This window comes from Lathyrus oleraceus, chromosome 4 (genome assembly GCF_024323335.1).
Source record: "Lathyrus oleraceus cultivar Zhongwan6 chromosome 4, CAAS_Psat_ZW6_1.0, whole genome shotgun sequence".
NCBI lineage: Eukaryota > Viridiplantae > Streptophyta > Magnoliopsida > Fabales > Fabaceae > Lathyrus > Lathyrus oleraceus.
Window position 1 is genome coordinate 120532807 of NC_066582.1, and position 17368 is coordinate 120550174.

Genomic DNA, 17368 nt, shown 5'->3' on the forward strand with positions numbered 1-17368 from the left:
CCAAACATCTTAATCAATGACAACTCATCGGTCAAATGTATTTGTTATCCCTTGTCTTCCGTAAAACTCATTAATGTGCTCTATAATAACCTCCAAACATCTATCATGCCTTGATCTCAAATCCCATAGTTTTTTCTTGTCATGAAAGTGTCCATTGGCTGATGATTAATGAAAAACATCGTAACTTTCTAAAATATATAACCCACATATTTTAGTAACTTAAGACATTGTCACTTCACCATGTCAAATATTCAATATCACATGTTGAACTCTAAAGCAATAACTAAGATCATCACAAATGTTAATGGATAACGAATTACGTCTGAGCTCTCGAACATACCTCACATTAAATAGAAGGTACTCACAATTATTAAACATTTTAAGTTTGACTGTACCAGCACCATGAACTGTGCAAGTCTTGTTGTCACTAATGAAAATTACTCCACCTTCTTTGAGTTCATAATCTCAAAGTATTATTTTCTTGGACACACATAATAAGAGCAACTTGACTCCATGACCGAACCCTCTCCGGTATCCAAACTTGACACCACTAGTGCCCTATCACTATGATAACTATCTTCATCTAACAAAACCGCAATCTAATGAAAACACTCATTATCCTCCCTCGTTGGACGACCCTTCATGAAGTGATTGAGTTTCTAACAAATAAAGCATTTTGACATTGACTTACCAAACCTTTTGGATTTGGACATCCATTTATGTTCACTTTCTCCTATTAAGACACTAAAGTCTTCATAATTATCATCAATCTTCAAATCTTCCACCTTTAAAAATTCCTTGAATTTCACAACCATCTAAAATTTATCCAAAGTAATAGTACATTCCTTACTATAAAGAAGGGCATCTTTGAAGTTCTGCACAAAGGATCCGGGTAATGATCTTAACAAGATTAAAGTCGTATCCTCGTTATCAATCTTCAACTCAATATTATCTAAATCATCAATGATTTTGTGAAACTCTTCCAACTTATCAACTATAGATTTGCTATCTTCCATTTAGAATATGAATATATTTGTTGTTTAAAACACGACTTATGAGTTAAAGACTTTGTCATATACAACTATTCAAACTTTTCCCAAATCGAAGACATAGTCTTCTCCCTGATGACTTCCCTTAGAACTTACACTTATGACGTCATCCACCATCTTGGTATTCTCTTCTTGTGTTAGGTGTGCACACATCAATGCACCGCCCTTCAACGTTTTCATTGTGTTGCATTTTCTTGTATCTTCACTTTCTACAATTCAAAATAATTGTCTCTGAAAAACTTCTTGATATCCCATTATTATCCACGACGCTCACTTGTAAACAAAATCCATTTTCCCCATAATGGATGCCACTTGTCGTGAAAAATCTAACAGTTCTAATAAATTGTTGATAGACTAAAACACATCATGAAATTTAATGTGTGCGACAAAGAATACTGGGAACCAAAGTAAATGGCATCAATAAACAAAACAATCCGACAAACAGTGTAAGCAAATCCACAACAAGTAAGAGGTGGATTAAAGATAAAAACACAAAGAAACTTGTTTAAAAAGTTTGATAAAACCATTCTACCATGGGAGAGAGACCATCTCAGACCATCTCTTCGAGTCACAATACTTCCAAGAATTGTTATAAGAGATTACAAAAGAGTTACAAGAAAATAATCACTCAAGTTCGCAAGAACAAACCCTATTTTTTATCCAAGTGTTTCTCAATCTCTCATACTCTTTTTATATGAATAACACAAACACAAGGTTTCCCAGTCTCCTTCGATACCTCCACATGTTTTCCGAATTAATAAAAAAACATAATCATAAGAATTTTTACCCTTGTTTATCTAAGTTTACCCTAGAATTGTCACCTCCTCCATCTATCTTTTCCACTAAAAATTCATAAATGATGATGCCAACATATCCATAACACCAAAACACGATCCATCAACAAATGGATCCGATAACATAAACGACCAAGGCCAATACCCATAAACTGCATGGATCAAACCCAATTGCAAAGGACCACCCACCGCCTGAACACAATCAGACAGTCACCTCCCTCTGTTTTCCACAACACCAACCAAACTCCAGTCGGACGCCTTCACCGCCACTGATCACCAGCTCCATCACTTCGTTTATGACATCCTTCATCGACCTTTTTTCTACTTGTTGGCTTTCTGCAACTTTAATTTAAGACAGACTTGAAATACAATTTCATTCTCTTCATCACTTAAGATTTTAAGACATACTTATACTTATACATGTATTTATAGTATTGTTATATTAAATACATCAAATTCCTAATGAATAAGAACATACCTTTGAAAGTTGTATATTCTACGAATATTAACAATCAATCTAGAATATCTATGAGTTTCCTGAATTATATCACTTCTTCTTAAGTTGTAGCATACATGTCATATTCACCAAGTTTGTCATTTGGATTATCATCGATTATCTACACCCTATTATACTTTTGTGGTTTCTTTGGATTCTGTGTCTATGTACAAAATTATAGGTGAAGTTATGTCTGACCTTGGATGTCGATAGGCTATGATACTTGGGATTTGATTCCCATACCTAATGGAAAAACTATAGTGCATTGTCGATTCTTTTGTTTTTTAAAATATATATATATTTATTTTGATTTATTAATGTTAATGTATGTAGGAATTTTTCTATACATAATACATGAATACTTTTGAATTAACAACTATTATATTAATTTAAGTCATCATTGAATGATTATCAACAAAAAAATCAGCATTGGATGATGTGCCAGTACTGTAATTGTACCTTCAAAGCTATGAGCCCAAACTTAAGAAGAAGAAAAAAGATTTATATATTTGCATTTTCCATGGCTTCCATTTTGATATTAAAGAAACAAGTTGTTGTCACTGAATTATTCTTATCTGGTGAAGGAATGAATCCAAATGAATTCATATTCCAATACTCTCCATTCCTTGACTTCTGATCATTACTAACCCATCTACTTTCCTCTTTCTTCTGTCCAACACCACCTCCATCTGCATTTGATATTGCAACTTTTCTCCAGTTGCACCAAATTCTAAGCATTATATACAACATAACCAAACATATCACAGTTGAAGTAAACACAATAGCCACAATTATAACTGCCACTTGTGTGTTTGATAGCTGCATTTTCCTCTCTGATGTTGATCCTGAGCAAGATACTAACGGTAAACCGCATAGCCGGCTATTGTTCGTGAAAGAGCTTCTTGGAAAGCCTGAAAAAGTTGAAGGAATCTGGCCTTCAAGATGGTTGTACGAGAGATTCAACACATGCAGGCTTGTGAGTTTACCAAGTGAAGTAGGAACTTTTCCTTGAAGTTGATTCAAAGATAGGTTGAGCCTTTCTAGCTTCATTAGGTTTCCTAGAGATGAAGGAATCTCACCAGAGAAGAGATTCTTACTCAAATCCAATATCACTTGTAACTCGTCAAGCTCGCCTAGCTCAAACGGTATTTTACCTGTCAGAAAGTTTTGTGAGAGCCTTAGCTCATAGAGCTTCTTGCATTTCTGAATTGTCGAAGGAATGACGCCGGTGAGACTATTGCTTTGAATGTTGAAGACATTAAGAGAAGTCAGATTTCCAATCTCTTGAGGAATTTCACCAGACAAATTGTTGTGGTGGAGACAAAGCTTAAGTAAATTTGAACAGTTACCGATTTCCGAAGGTACCTTGCCACTGAAGTTATTGTATGACAGATCTAGTTCGCCAAGTTCTTGGAATGTACCTAACCAGTTAGGTATTTGGCCACTCAATCTGTTGTTACTCAGCAAAATGTGTTCTATTTTCCGCGAATTTGAGAGCTGTATTGGAACTTCTCCTGTTAAATTGTTATAAGATAAATCGAAAAAGTTGAGATCCTTAAGCTGGCCGAATTCAAAAGGAATAGTTCCTGTGAGATTATTGTATGCGAGACGAAGACGGCGGAGGTTTCTTGAATCGGCTAGATTAAAAGGGATAGGACCTGAGAAACTGTTGTTAGTCAAGTCAAGAAGAGTAAGAGAATTTGAAGCAGTGAGAGGAAAGAAACTTCCACTGAACTTATTGTGTGAAAAATTTATGATTTTGAGGTTTTTGAGAGATGAAAGTGAATTCGGGATAGGTCCTTGAAAAGAGTTGTTGTAAAGGGTAATCTTATAAAGTTCTGAAAGGTAACTGAATGTGTGTGGAATTGAACCTGAAAGTTTGTTATCTGCTAAGGCCAGTATCTGAAGACTTCTGCAGTATCCTAAACTTGGAGGGATTGGACCAGAAAACACATTTTGCCTCAAATGAAGAAGAACCAAGTTCTTCAACTTCCCTATAGTCTCTGGAATGGAGCCTGTAAAACGGTTTCCAAAGAAATCAATTTCTCTTAAGCTTGTGCAGTTTGTTAACTCTCTCGGTATGAGTCCTGACATTCGGTTATCGTAAAGGTAAATCGTGTTCAAACTTTTCAGCTTTCCGATCTCCGCAGGAATTTCACCTGTGAAAAAGTTACCAAATAGGAAAAGACCTTCCAAAGTACTGATATTTCCGATTTCACGAGGCATTGATCCAGCAAAGGTGTTGTTGTTCAGTACAAGATCAGTGAGATTCTGCAATTCGTCTATGCTCGAAGGAATTTCACCTTCGAAGCTATTACCAGAAAGATCCAACTGTTGTATTGAGGAACAGTTGAGTAACTCCAAAGGAAACTTTCCCGAGAGAATATTTCGAGCCAAGAAAAGTTGCTGAAGCTGTGAATTTTTGAAACAGAAACTACTTGGGATGCTACCTGTCAAAGAATTATCAGAAAGAACTAAAGTTTCAAGATTCTGCAGTTTGGTATTAAGGAGAGGCATTGATCCAGAAAAGTTGTTTCTAGACAAATCTAGCTTCTGCAATTGGGTCAAACTATTAAGCTCATACGGAATTTCACCATTTAGGCTGTTTCCAAGCAAATTCAGGTACGCCAAGTTAGAAAGATAACTCATCGATATAGGAATCGGTCCAGAAAGAGTGTTATTGGCAAGATTAAGATTTTTCAATGATCTAAGTGACCCTATAGAGGAAGGAATGTTTCCTTCAAACATGTTGTTTGAAGCTGCAAAATTTTGAAGCTTTTCGCAGTTTTGTATCTCTTCAGGTATGAGGCCACTAAGGCTATTCATCTGTAAATCAAGTGATGTTAGATTTTTCAATTTACAAATTCCGATCGGTATGGTTCCGTTCAAGTGACAGTAACCTAAGCCTAACACATTCAACTCACTCAAGTTTGTGACGCTAAGCGGGATGCCACCTGTCAACATGTTGTCGCCTATTCTAAGAACTTGCAACTTCTTCAAATTACCAATCTCTTTAGGAATGTTACCAGAGAGGTAATTTGAGTATAGTTGAAGTGCTACTAGATTTTGAAGGCTACCTAGCTCTGAAGGAATGGAACCATTAAGCGAATTCGAAGACAAATCAAGTGTTTGAAGTGAAACGAAACGACTTAACTCAACTGAAATGGAACCTGATATTCCTGAACCAGAAAGATTCAAGCCTACGACAACATGTCTCTGATCAACATCGTCATCACACGTTATTCCATTCCAGTTGCAGACATGAGTTGTCGGAGACCAGTTGTTCATGGCTCCTAATGGATCCACCAGCTCGGATTTTATCCTGAGAAGCAGGCTAGTTTCTGTTACATCAGCATCATCACATAGTGTTACAACAAAAGAAGTATCAAGTATGGCTAACAACAGAAGAAAACGGCACAAACAATAGGAAAATATGTGTTTCATTATGATGAAAAATAGGAAATAAAGGAAGACAATGACACAGGTTGAAGTTCTATGAGGATTTATATAGTTCTACTGGAGCAATCTTGCCTACTTTATCTTTTAATAAATAAAGTTGACAATGGTTATTACATATAATGGAATGTTTATGTGGTGAAATAATGATAAACTTTAACCTATAGTTTATCTTAAAATTATATACCTTTCTAGTTTCTACTACCTTTTTAGTCTTACCAATATAGTTGAGGCTTTTACACTTTTACTTGTTTAGGTAAGAAGTGGAATGATTTAGAACTCTTTAGTAGCTTTTGTGGTAGAGAACATGGTAGGTTGTACTCAAAGAAGAAAGACAAATGTTTGTGCATGAGAAAAATGATGGCACAAGTGGGCTACTTTTGTTAACTTTAACTTTTGTTCACATTGCCTATGTGCAAATTCATAGTATAGCTTTTAAGAATTATCAAGATTACCAACAAAAATTAAAGTTTTAAGTGTGATTTGACTTTGAAAGAGTACCTGTCATTTTAACTTAAGCTTTTTTCAACTAAATTGGTACAAACACATCATTAAAATATCTAAATAGTATGATTTCTTCTAGGATATTCAAACATATATCGTCTGTAATAGAGATCGTCCGATCAAAATTGAATGTCCAGAATTTAAACTCCACGTTTTATATTTATAAAATATTTATACTAAAATTTAGACCGTTCGATTATGGTTGAACGACAGACGATTCACATCTATATATGAGATACGTGCACGGTCCACGTGGTGGCATCACTATCTGCTGGCTATCCTTGAAGTTACCACAAAAAGAAAGCAAGAGCCGTTAGAGTTCAAGCATGCATGATGATATATGAGAAAGTGGGAGTGAGTTATCATAATGATGGTTAGGAAAAATGAAAGAGCATACAACTTTCACACGTTTAGGCTTTCTAGTTATTACATTTTACATTTTTTTTCCTTTGAGCTTATCTATGAAGAATAGGACAGTGTTAGGTGTGTCCTTTGTCATCTTGCATATGTGTAGCATCTCTCCAATATATTTTACTATCAAACTAGATTATAGGATTAAGTTAAGACATTTATTTTTCTATGAGAAGAAAACATGGAAGAGAAACCAACCACATTAATTTTAGTGAATTCTAGTGTTGAAAAATGAAGTCAAAAGCATGTGAGGTTTGGTATATAGTATTACACATTGAAAAATGTTGCATCACCCTAATAAAACAGTTGATTATTGAGATTCTTGATATGCATATAGAAGCCAAAATGCATGAAGACAAAGTGGGTTATCTAGTTAGCTTTGAGTAGTAGCTTTATAGGTTTGATTAGTTCCCCAGGATTGAAGCATAAGCAAGCTACATGGGACAATGTGTCAGTGTCCACTTGTGACACTAAAAATTGCCCTTTGAGTTGTACATAGCACTACTCAGCGTGGCTCTGTTTGTCTTCATTTGGGTGAACACCACTTGCTGCGGTGGTTGACCCCATATGATCCGATTCTATATAGCATTTGGGATTTGTTTTCGACCCTATGTTACATTGGCCTATCAAATAAATATTTGTGGAATGAAAAGTTGCCGTGACAAAAATTCGAATTTGAATATATATATATATATTACGACACTTAACACATTTTTCTTTCAAAATAATCCACATCATTCTATTAACTTATGTGTACATCTTCTATTAAACCATCAATCAAAACATAATTATTTATCAACATCCATATTAGAAAAGGCAATTCATATGCTTTTGTTTAGATATTTTTATTTTTTGTATTGATTTTTATTTTATTTTTTTGGTTTAATTTCCTTCCTCTTTCTTCATAATTCTAGAATTGTAGTATTTATGCTTTCTTTCGGATATAAATTCTTATTTATTTCTTTAGTATAAATTCTAATTATTATATTAATTATATTTTATACTCAGAATTATTTTGATATATGTTGTTTACTGTCTTTGTAATAAAGATGCACATAAATTTACGGGTCTTCAATTTCAAAGTTCACATAAATTTACGGGTCTTCAATTTGAAAGTTTATCGTCTCTATGAATAATAGTCATTTAGATCGTCAAATTTTTAAACTATAATACTGTTTACCAGTGATTTCTGATAAACAACCGCTAGTCTTCCAAATTTATATATTTTTGGTAACTTACAGGATTGACTAGATTGATCCTAGGACATGTGTCTCAAGAACTACTATTACGGTGATTTGACTCATGGTTAAGTTTGTTTCTAATTTGTGGACGACGAAAAGTGTTTTGACAATAACTTTGAAAGAAACATATGACTTTATGAAACAAGTAAATGACGATAACTTTCTAGTAAAAGGTTTTTTAAAGATAACGAAAATACTCGTGAAGGGTAAAAATAAGTGACTCGAAGTAAATGCTTTAAGTTTTAAGAAAGTACTGAAAATGAAGACTTGATGAGATGTAAATACAAAGTAAAAGTGATGATAAACTACTGAAAAATAAGGACGATTCGACAGAATAAAAGGCGGTGAAATACTTTAATTTAAATAATTGTATGAAATAGATAACATGAACGAAACTTATGGTGTTCTTCATACATACATTTTCAGCGTAAAACTCTTTTCTCTCGCTCTGGTACTTCGAGTGTATTTTGTGAATTTCTGTATATCTGTTTGAACACACCTCTGAATCTAAAACTAAGATCCCTATTTATAGCAATTCGACCCTAACGGTCTCTACACATATGACTGCCACGTTTTCCATTCTCAAGCGTTGCATGTCTCAGATGTTTCCATGTGTTGGCCTGATGAAACGGCTTTGTTTAAATTTCAAATACTTCCCGCTTGAAGCTTCGACTATGTGAACGCCTATGTCGAAGAGAGCTTTATGGAAACCCAAAAATCTACTAAGTCTCAGGCTTCGACAACAAAGAATTGTTCATCCACGAAAAGAATCAAACAGCTTCAACACAACCATCTTTTACTTATTCTCCAAAACGTAACATTCCCAAAGAACTTCTGCTATCTGTCGAAATCTCCAGCTAACAAATACACATGTTTTCGTCCCGATATAACCATACCAATTAGATTATTATTTTTTGTTTAATTTCCTTCTTTCTCTTACGATCTCTTTCGAATATAACCATACTAACAATATTTAATTTTCATTTGATTGTTACGAAGTTATTCTTTAGTTTAATTTCCTTCCCTCGATTTTAAAACGTTTTTGTGGTTTAGCTATATGCAATAGTTGATGTTTTTATTATTTATGAAAAATATTGTATTTCTTTAGACAAACTATTTCTAACAAGAGATTAATTACTATACACTGTCAGTGTAAAAAGTTTTACACCGTCGGTTCATCACCATCACCCGTTTGTATTACTTTATAGATTTTTAAAATAAAAGTCAAACTTCTTTTAATATACAACGTCTATAATTAAGTGATGGTGTAAAACCCTTTTACACTGACAGAGTATTTCAATTAATCTCTTCAAACAATACTATAATTAGTGCATATAGATAATATTTAATTTTTATTTCTAACAATACTATAATTAGTATATATAAATAATATTTTAATTTTCGTTTCAATTGTTATTAAGTTTTATTTTTTATTTCTTTTTAATTATGGCCAATAATAATCTATGATTCTAAATTCATATTTAATCATTAATGACTTATTAAAAAGTTAAAATTTATTTCTCACTGTTTTAATTATTCATCAATCCAAATTCTGACTCTAAATAAAACAGAAGCTCCATTTTACAATATTAGTGACATTATCTACCAATTAAATTTTTAATTTTGTAGTTAGTATCATATTTTAAAAAATCAAATTGAATCTCAATTTCTCACTATTTACTAATTATCTATCAATCTAAATCCTCAACCTATAATTAAGGACTATTAGAAATTTTGAAATTATATTTCTTACTTATTATTGATGATAATTATCTACAATTCCAATTTCTAACTCAACAATTAATATAGTATTAAAAATTTTGAAAGTGTTTTTTTCATTATATTTTAGTACAATTATTATTGCTTTGTAATTGTCAATAAATCAATTATTCTCTTTGAATAAAAATAAATTAAACTAAATTATAAATTTAACCATGAAATTGTTCTATTATCTATTATTCAATCATTAAAATCATTAAATTTTTAAGATACAAACTAATTGATAAAATTTAGTATAATTTTATATTATTTACAATAACATCGATCTTTTTTATTACTCCCTAAAATTTAAGTCATTCTCAAATGTCCTAATAAACTCATATAATAGTTATTCAAATAAATTCACTCGAAAAAAAATTCTATCAAAATAATCAATTAATTTTCTCTATTACTCTTAAAATTCAACCTTTTTTCAAATATGTGTTTATAAAACTACATATAATAATTAGTCAAATATAATATTTAAAAATTACTCAATTCAAAAAATCTAAAATTTTGATAAAATTTAAAATTTCATATACAGTGACATTATATATATTATAGATCAACCGCGCAACACGCGGGTTATATTCTAGTTTCATATAAAATACTACTCCAACAACAATGAAGTTTTACTTTAGTGGGGTTAGCTAAATTAATCCACTTCAGCTATAATATTCTATCCAAAATCATTATTCTATCTAAAACATTAATCACGAGATCTTTTTTAATAAGTTTTATAATAGTTTTTCTAATTCTTTCTCTACCTCTAATTATTTGACTCATTTTTATCTAGTATACTCTCTTTACCATAGAATTTACATATGTTTAAATCATCAAAATCTATTTTCCATCATCTTTTCTCTTGTAGGTGCTACTACAACATTCTCTCTAATATTCTCATTTTTAATTGTAATGTTTATTTTTATCACACATCTAATGCACCCATCTGACCCAAGATATTTAAACTTCCTAAAGCACTCCTCCATTTGACGTTTTACATCTCGTTCTATTTCTCTACCATTTTGTATTACAATGTCAAGATATTTAAATTGTGTGGCTTGTGGGATATATGATCTTCAACTTTCACTTTTAAGTTAGAAACATTTCTTCTTTTTTTGAATTTACATTCCATATATCTCGTCTTATTTCTACTTTGGCGAAAGCCATGCATTTCTATAGATCGTTTCAAGTCTTCAACCTCTCATTTAAATTCTCTTTCGATTCTCCAAGTATGACTATATCATGTGCAAAAAAGCATGTATCTCGGTGCTAGTTCTTGGATGTGCCACTTGAAAGAAATATATGATATATAGACCAATTCTTTAACATAGATAATGTCTCTATCAACATGGATAATGTCTCCATCAATTTGGAAGACGTTTAAAACTTGTATTTTTAGTGTTTGCTTAGAAACAAATTTTCTATCAAAGTTAATTTTATCATTTTGTGTGTGCCAAGTTTTCCAAAAAAATCATTATGATGAGAGTCATGATCAAATTCTAAATTTGATAGCTCCAACTTCTACCAGCAAGTTTGAATAAACTTTCATAACTTATTTTATCAATATTCATGCTAAATAATCGCTCAATCCAATGTCAGAAAAGTAAGATGTGCCTACATCTAAGAAATAAGTGGTCTAGAGCTTCCACATCGTGAACGCAAAGAGAGTATCTCAAAACCATATGCATTTCCCTTTCGAATTGGGTTGTCTTTTGTTGCAATAATATTATGCATTAGCTTTCAAGTCACTTAGCATGAGGTATGTAGATATGCCAAATAATTTTTCTCAAAAAGACTCAATGTGATTCATCCTGATACACATGTAGGCATATTTAAAAGATAGATCATCATTTATAAATCATATCCAAATGAGTTCATCAATAGGTATATTATCAAATAACAAGTTAATCTTCAAAATGTCTTCAACAATTTGAGGAGGAAAAATGGATAAGAGATGAGAAATGTCTTAATTGATGTCTTGGATTATTGAATTGACCTTAGTCATATGTGTAAATCTAAATTTTATATCTCAACCAATTGTCGTCCATAAATCAATCTTCTTCTCATTACCGACCTACCATCTACTATGTTCCTCCCGAAAATAAAATAATGCTTAATGTTAGACCATATTGAAGATGAAATATGATGCATGGTTGGTTTTTTTGTGTCTGAAGTATCTACTAATAAGCATAAAAGACCATTGATTATTGGTAGTCAATAACTTCCAACAAAGGGGTAAACAACCAAACTTATTTATCGTCTTAATATCTCTCAGGTCAAGATTTTCTTCAAAAAAAAGGTGAGCAAATAACCTTTCAAAATATATTAATCAACTTTCTACTATCTATTCTACTTGTCCGTACAAAGTTTTTATGGAAGAATCTAGTTTGTTAAGAAAACTAGTTGGTCATTCATAAATCCTAAGAGTCTACATAATCATGTCTTTTATGACTGATTGGACAAATTGAACTCTACCTATCATACAAAGAAGATGGTCGTTCAAAATAGGTACTTTGGCCAATACTTTATCTGATATGATATGAAGATGATGAGTTCTAGACTTGCCTTTGAATATAGGAGCTCAAAGATAGTTAAATGGTGTTTGTCCTATAGTGAATTCAAGCATATCTATAATGTGCCTCAACCTAGATCCAGAACTACCTCCACCATAAAGCTTACACTTAGTTAGACTGATATGTTGACAAGAATTCTGATCATATTCTTGAAAGAGATGGCTAGTGACTTGAGCATTTTTCCTAGTAGCTTTGTAGAACATCATAAAGTCATATGCAAAAAAAAAAGTATGGCTAGGAATGATTGTCTTACCAACTGACATTCATGTCAACGTACCATAATATACCAATATAGATAAATGTCTACTAAGTATTTCTTCAGAAATAGAGAAGAGCAAGGGGGACAAAGGATTTCCTTGCCTCACTCCTCTAGAGCAAGAAAAAAAATCTGCATTTTCCCATTTATCGTGATTGATAGATTGGATGACTGGAAAATAATAAGATTCCAATCACAAAACTTTTGATCAAAGCCAAATTGGACAAGAAATTTAATGAGATATTGCCAATCTAAAGTATCAAAGGTTTTCTGGATGTCTATGTTTAAAGTCATACTACCTCCAAAGGGTTTCTTTTCCAACATATTAATGTCTTATGAAGTAATCACAATGCACTCATAAATATGTTTACCCCTAATGAAGACTCTTTGGTGTTCTAAAACAATTTTATAAGGTAAAATGATCAACATGTCTATGTTGATCTTGGTGATGATTTTGAATTAAAAATTTGCAACGGTGAGAGGTCTATAATGCTCAATAAAATCCTCTATATTTTTTTAGGTATCAAAGTCACATTTACTGAATTAAGATTAGGAATGATCAAACATTGTTCAAAGAATTCATTCAATGAGTTGATCATATCGGTCATTACTATATCCCAATAGACTTGGAAAAACATTCCCAAAATCCATCAGGATCTGGAGTAAAATTACCATCCATAGTATGCATTGCATTCTTAATTTTCTTTTACTAGGGCATTCTAGTGAGATATTCATTATTTGTATGAGATTTAAGTTGTAGGATAGTTCTCTGCACTAGGTCAGTATAACTGCAATTGTTTTCTGAATTAAACAATTTTTTATAGAAGTTAATAACAGAATTATCTAATTCAATGCCTTCCTCCAAAAAATATTGGCATGCCTCAGTCTAGTGACTTTATTACTAGTATATCTCGATTTGATTGTGTTGTGGATTTTTTTTGTTTCCTATCTCCATTCTTAAACCACTTATTTCTTACATTGTTCCTCTAAAACTGGTCCTACATATACAATACCTTATCTAACCTAAGTAGAACATTTTTTCTCTAATCCAAGATCATCATTGTAATCAGTATCATTAATCAAACTTTGTATCATGTTAACTTCATTAGTAGCTAGAGTGACTTTAAGATGAATATTTTCAAATATCTATTTGTTCCATTTTTTAAGAATAGGTTTAAGAGATGTTATCTTAGCATATAAAACAAGTATAAGGTAACCAATCAGACCAATATTCTAATTATCAACAACCAGTTATCTTCGTATATCGTTCAGAGTTCAAACCTTCAGAAACTTAAATGGCCTTGCTAAATCAAACGTATCTTTGATATAATGGATAAGAATAGGGTAATCATCTAAGTGATTCATGGTCAAATTGGATAAATTGATTGTGTTCTAATTATCTAGCCAATTACGATTACAAATAGCTCTGTTAAGCCTAATAGAAGAGTAATAACCATTTTTCCTCCTATTATTCCTAATGTAATAGTTATCATTAGTGTCAAGATGCATAAACTAATTTTGATTTGTCAAATAAGAAACTCATAAATGGAAATTTTGTTTGGAGGACATCTACCAAATTTCTTATGGGAACCAATAACTGCAATGAAATCATGTATCGTGCACCAAGGGTTGGGATTGGTCTTTTGAAGATTGGTAAGTTAATTCCATACCTATCTTCTAATCCCATGGGAGTTACTTGCATATATAGCTGCAATGAAGAATTTAGTTTTATCCACTTCTATAGAAAAAGTTACATGTTGTTCAAATAAACTCAACACATAAGGATTCATATCTATTGTACAAAAATATCATAAGTTTGAATCATGATTTTGTATAAACTTTAATGCAAATCTCTTAAGTTTGATTTGTTAAAGACATTCAGCAGGGAAATGAGCATAAGAAATCACTGGTTTAACAATCAAAATCAAGTCCGACTTTTGTTGATCACAAAGATTTTTAATAGTCAGCCTAGTATTAAGATTTCTTACTCCTTTAGCATTCCAATAATTGACTTTCATTGAGTGGTATTGTGTTTACTCGACATGGCTCAGATGTTAATTCCATTTAGGTTGAATAAGTTTATGCACTCCCTACCCTTTTTCTTGACCAAAGTAAATTCTTCTTGATGAGGCTCAGTAGGATTGTCTTAATCACCCCAAAGATTATTCTTCGTCTTCAAATGTAAACCATCACAGGGCTCTCTAACTAAATTCTTACCACTATTTTTTATAACCATAAGATTCAGATCAAGTTGCTTCCTTCTATCATCACACATATCTTTCCCAATCACTAAATTCTCATTCAAATCATTAGCACTCTCTACTACTATTTTTTCTTCATTTTGAGAGTTTGCTTATGATAAATACTCTTCATTAACATTAACCTCATTCTCTGGCTGAATGGCTGCAATAGAGTCATTCTTCTCTGTGTCATTCTCAAGAGTATAATTTACTATAACATATGTTATTCACAGAGTTATCATTCACTATGTTATTCACTATAACATATACATATTTATCATTCTCTATGTCATTCACAATGTCATTAACTAGTATATCATGTTTGAACTTTTTAGGCGTGTATCTTGTATATTTTTTTAATCAAAAGTTTCTCAACATTATTGCCTTTCAAATTCTAACATTTATCAATACTATAACCAACACACATACAATGATCACGAAAAGAGAGGTAAACTCACGTATTCCAATTCAAAAAAAACACATAATCTTCTTGTTCCACCAAAATATGACCATGAAGAGTATTTGACATGTTAAGGTCTATCTGCATACGTGAAAATGCCCCAAATTATTTATCTTGTAAGCTCATCAATTGATAAAGAGTGCTAATATCAAAAGCAATTGCAAATAAAGTAGTTAGTTTTCAATACTCTAAGGACATACCATGCATCCTCATCTACATATCATGTCTGACATCCATGCAGACAAACGCAGAAGCGGAAGCTTAACATTCCAGGTTCATACACTCCAAATTTTGTTGAGATCGTCCCTTGATTTGAATAAAAATTCAAAATAGTCACGTCCTAAAGGAGTTAAATTCTAATTAGTTATTGGACTCCATAATTTCATGAATTTGTTATATAACTTTGATACCTTCAATGACATATTACCTTTACTAGTGATCAATCTCTCATGTAAGTTATTCCTACCGCGTTGAGTCCTGCTTTGTAAGCCTCTTTAGGTATCTTGATCGAGAGACGATTATCTTTGAGACAAAGTTTGGCAAAATTAAAAATCGGTATTTCACACACATTTTGAAGAGCTTGTGTAAAATATTCCTTTTGCGTTTGGGATTGGGATGGAGACATAAGAGTCATTCGAGGAAGAAAAGTCAACCATGAAAAATCTCCCCATGTTGGTGGTCGGCACTAAGAAGCCCACATCAATTATATATTTTTTTTAATTTTAATAGTGAAAATGTAGCACCGTGTTTTAGAAATTTGTGTTCAAAATTCAGCTTGATCCACTCGTTAACAAATTCAAAATCACTCATTTTTTAAAAACTGATTAGAGAATAATGGAAATCTCCAACTTAACGTTAGCGCTAACCATGATAGACAATTATAAAAATTTTGATGTAAAATAATTTAGAAATATTTAAGTAAAAATTGAAACTTTCAACCCTTCAATGGTGGCCTTCTCGACAAGGAATTTATTGCTTTCAAGCCTACAAAATGTCGAACCTAATCAGCATTTTTTCTATTTCTTTCGAAGGCTACCTAATCTGAGTTAAAGTGTACTTATTCAACATGAATTAATAGAATAACGTCACAAGAATATTAACTACTCTTGAATATAAAAAATGGTCAAGTTTATGAGATGTATACTTTTAGACCATTACAATTTACCAGATATGCGGCCAAGGGAGAAGGTACATTATTGAGACACCTTATATAAAAATTTAAAACAACAACATGATTAGTACTATCTTTCCTAATAATAGAAAATGAAACGTATAAACAATCTCTAAGTTACATTCCAATCATTTTCATTCAAAAGAAAAACAACTTTTGTGAGAGAAGAATTAGGTTAATGTTTTTTTAAGTTGTATTATAACATTTGAGAATCTATTTCTGCACCTAATTTTGTTTTCATGCATATAAGTTATTGCATCACACAAGAATAAAATGGTACACATAATGCCTCAGCGTTGACTTTGTTTCTTTGAGATCCTATTTGATTCTTTAATAATAGTGTGTTGACTACTATTATTATACACTACTATATGTTGAACCTTCTTTAGATCACAGAAAAAACGGATAAGTGTTGGGAACACAATATGTACTCACTTCATCAATCCTAATCTAACCTATTTTATTTGTAATATATTAGGGACAATCACAGAACTACTCTCTCTATTTTAAAATGAATGCGTTTTTAGGGGGTAAAATTATTATAAAATGAATGTTATTTTCATTTTTTAATACATAAATGATTATTATTTTGTTATAAAACTTTCTAACTTTTTAAGAAACTTAATGATTGTTATTATCCTTAATTATTTATTTGACTTTTTTTTCTCTCTAATAAATGGTTATGAATAGTTTTGATAAAACAACAATCAATATTATTTTTAACTTTTAAATAACATTTAAAAAGAAATAATTTTTTTTCTAAAATATAACGAACAAAGTATTTCATACATTAATTATAATATATTAATAAGATTAATTTAATAAAATTATAATATTTTATGACATCATTATTAAATTTCTTAATCTATGTGCAAAAATCTTAAATAATAATTATTTAAAAACCGAGAAACTATTATATAAAGAACATGGTGCGAGAAAAATAAGGGGATAATTCA

The 17368-nt window shown here is 31.4% G+C and overlaps 1 protein-coding gene across 1 annotated transcript; it reads right to left on the minus strand.

The window, feature by feature from the left end:
- Positions 1–2827: 2827 nt before the first annotated feature.
- Positions 2828–6017, minus strand: LOC127073942 (LRR receptor-like serine/threonine-protein kinase GSO1). The gene has a single exon (XM_051015190.1). The coding sequence runs from the start codon at positions 5781–5783 to the stop codon at positions 2841–2843; it is 2943 nt and encodes a 980-aa protein (XP_050871147.1). The 5' UTR covers positions 5784–6017; the 3' UTR covers positions 2828–2840.
- Between the last annotated feature and the right edge of the window lie 11351 nt (positions 6018–17368).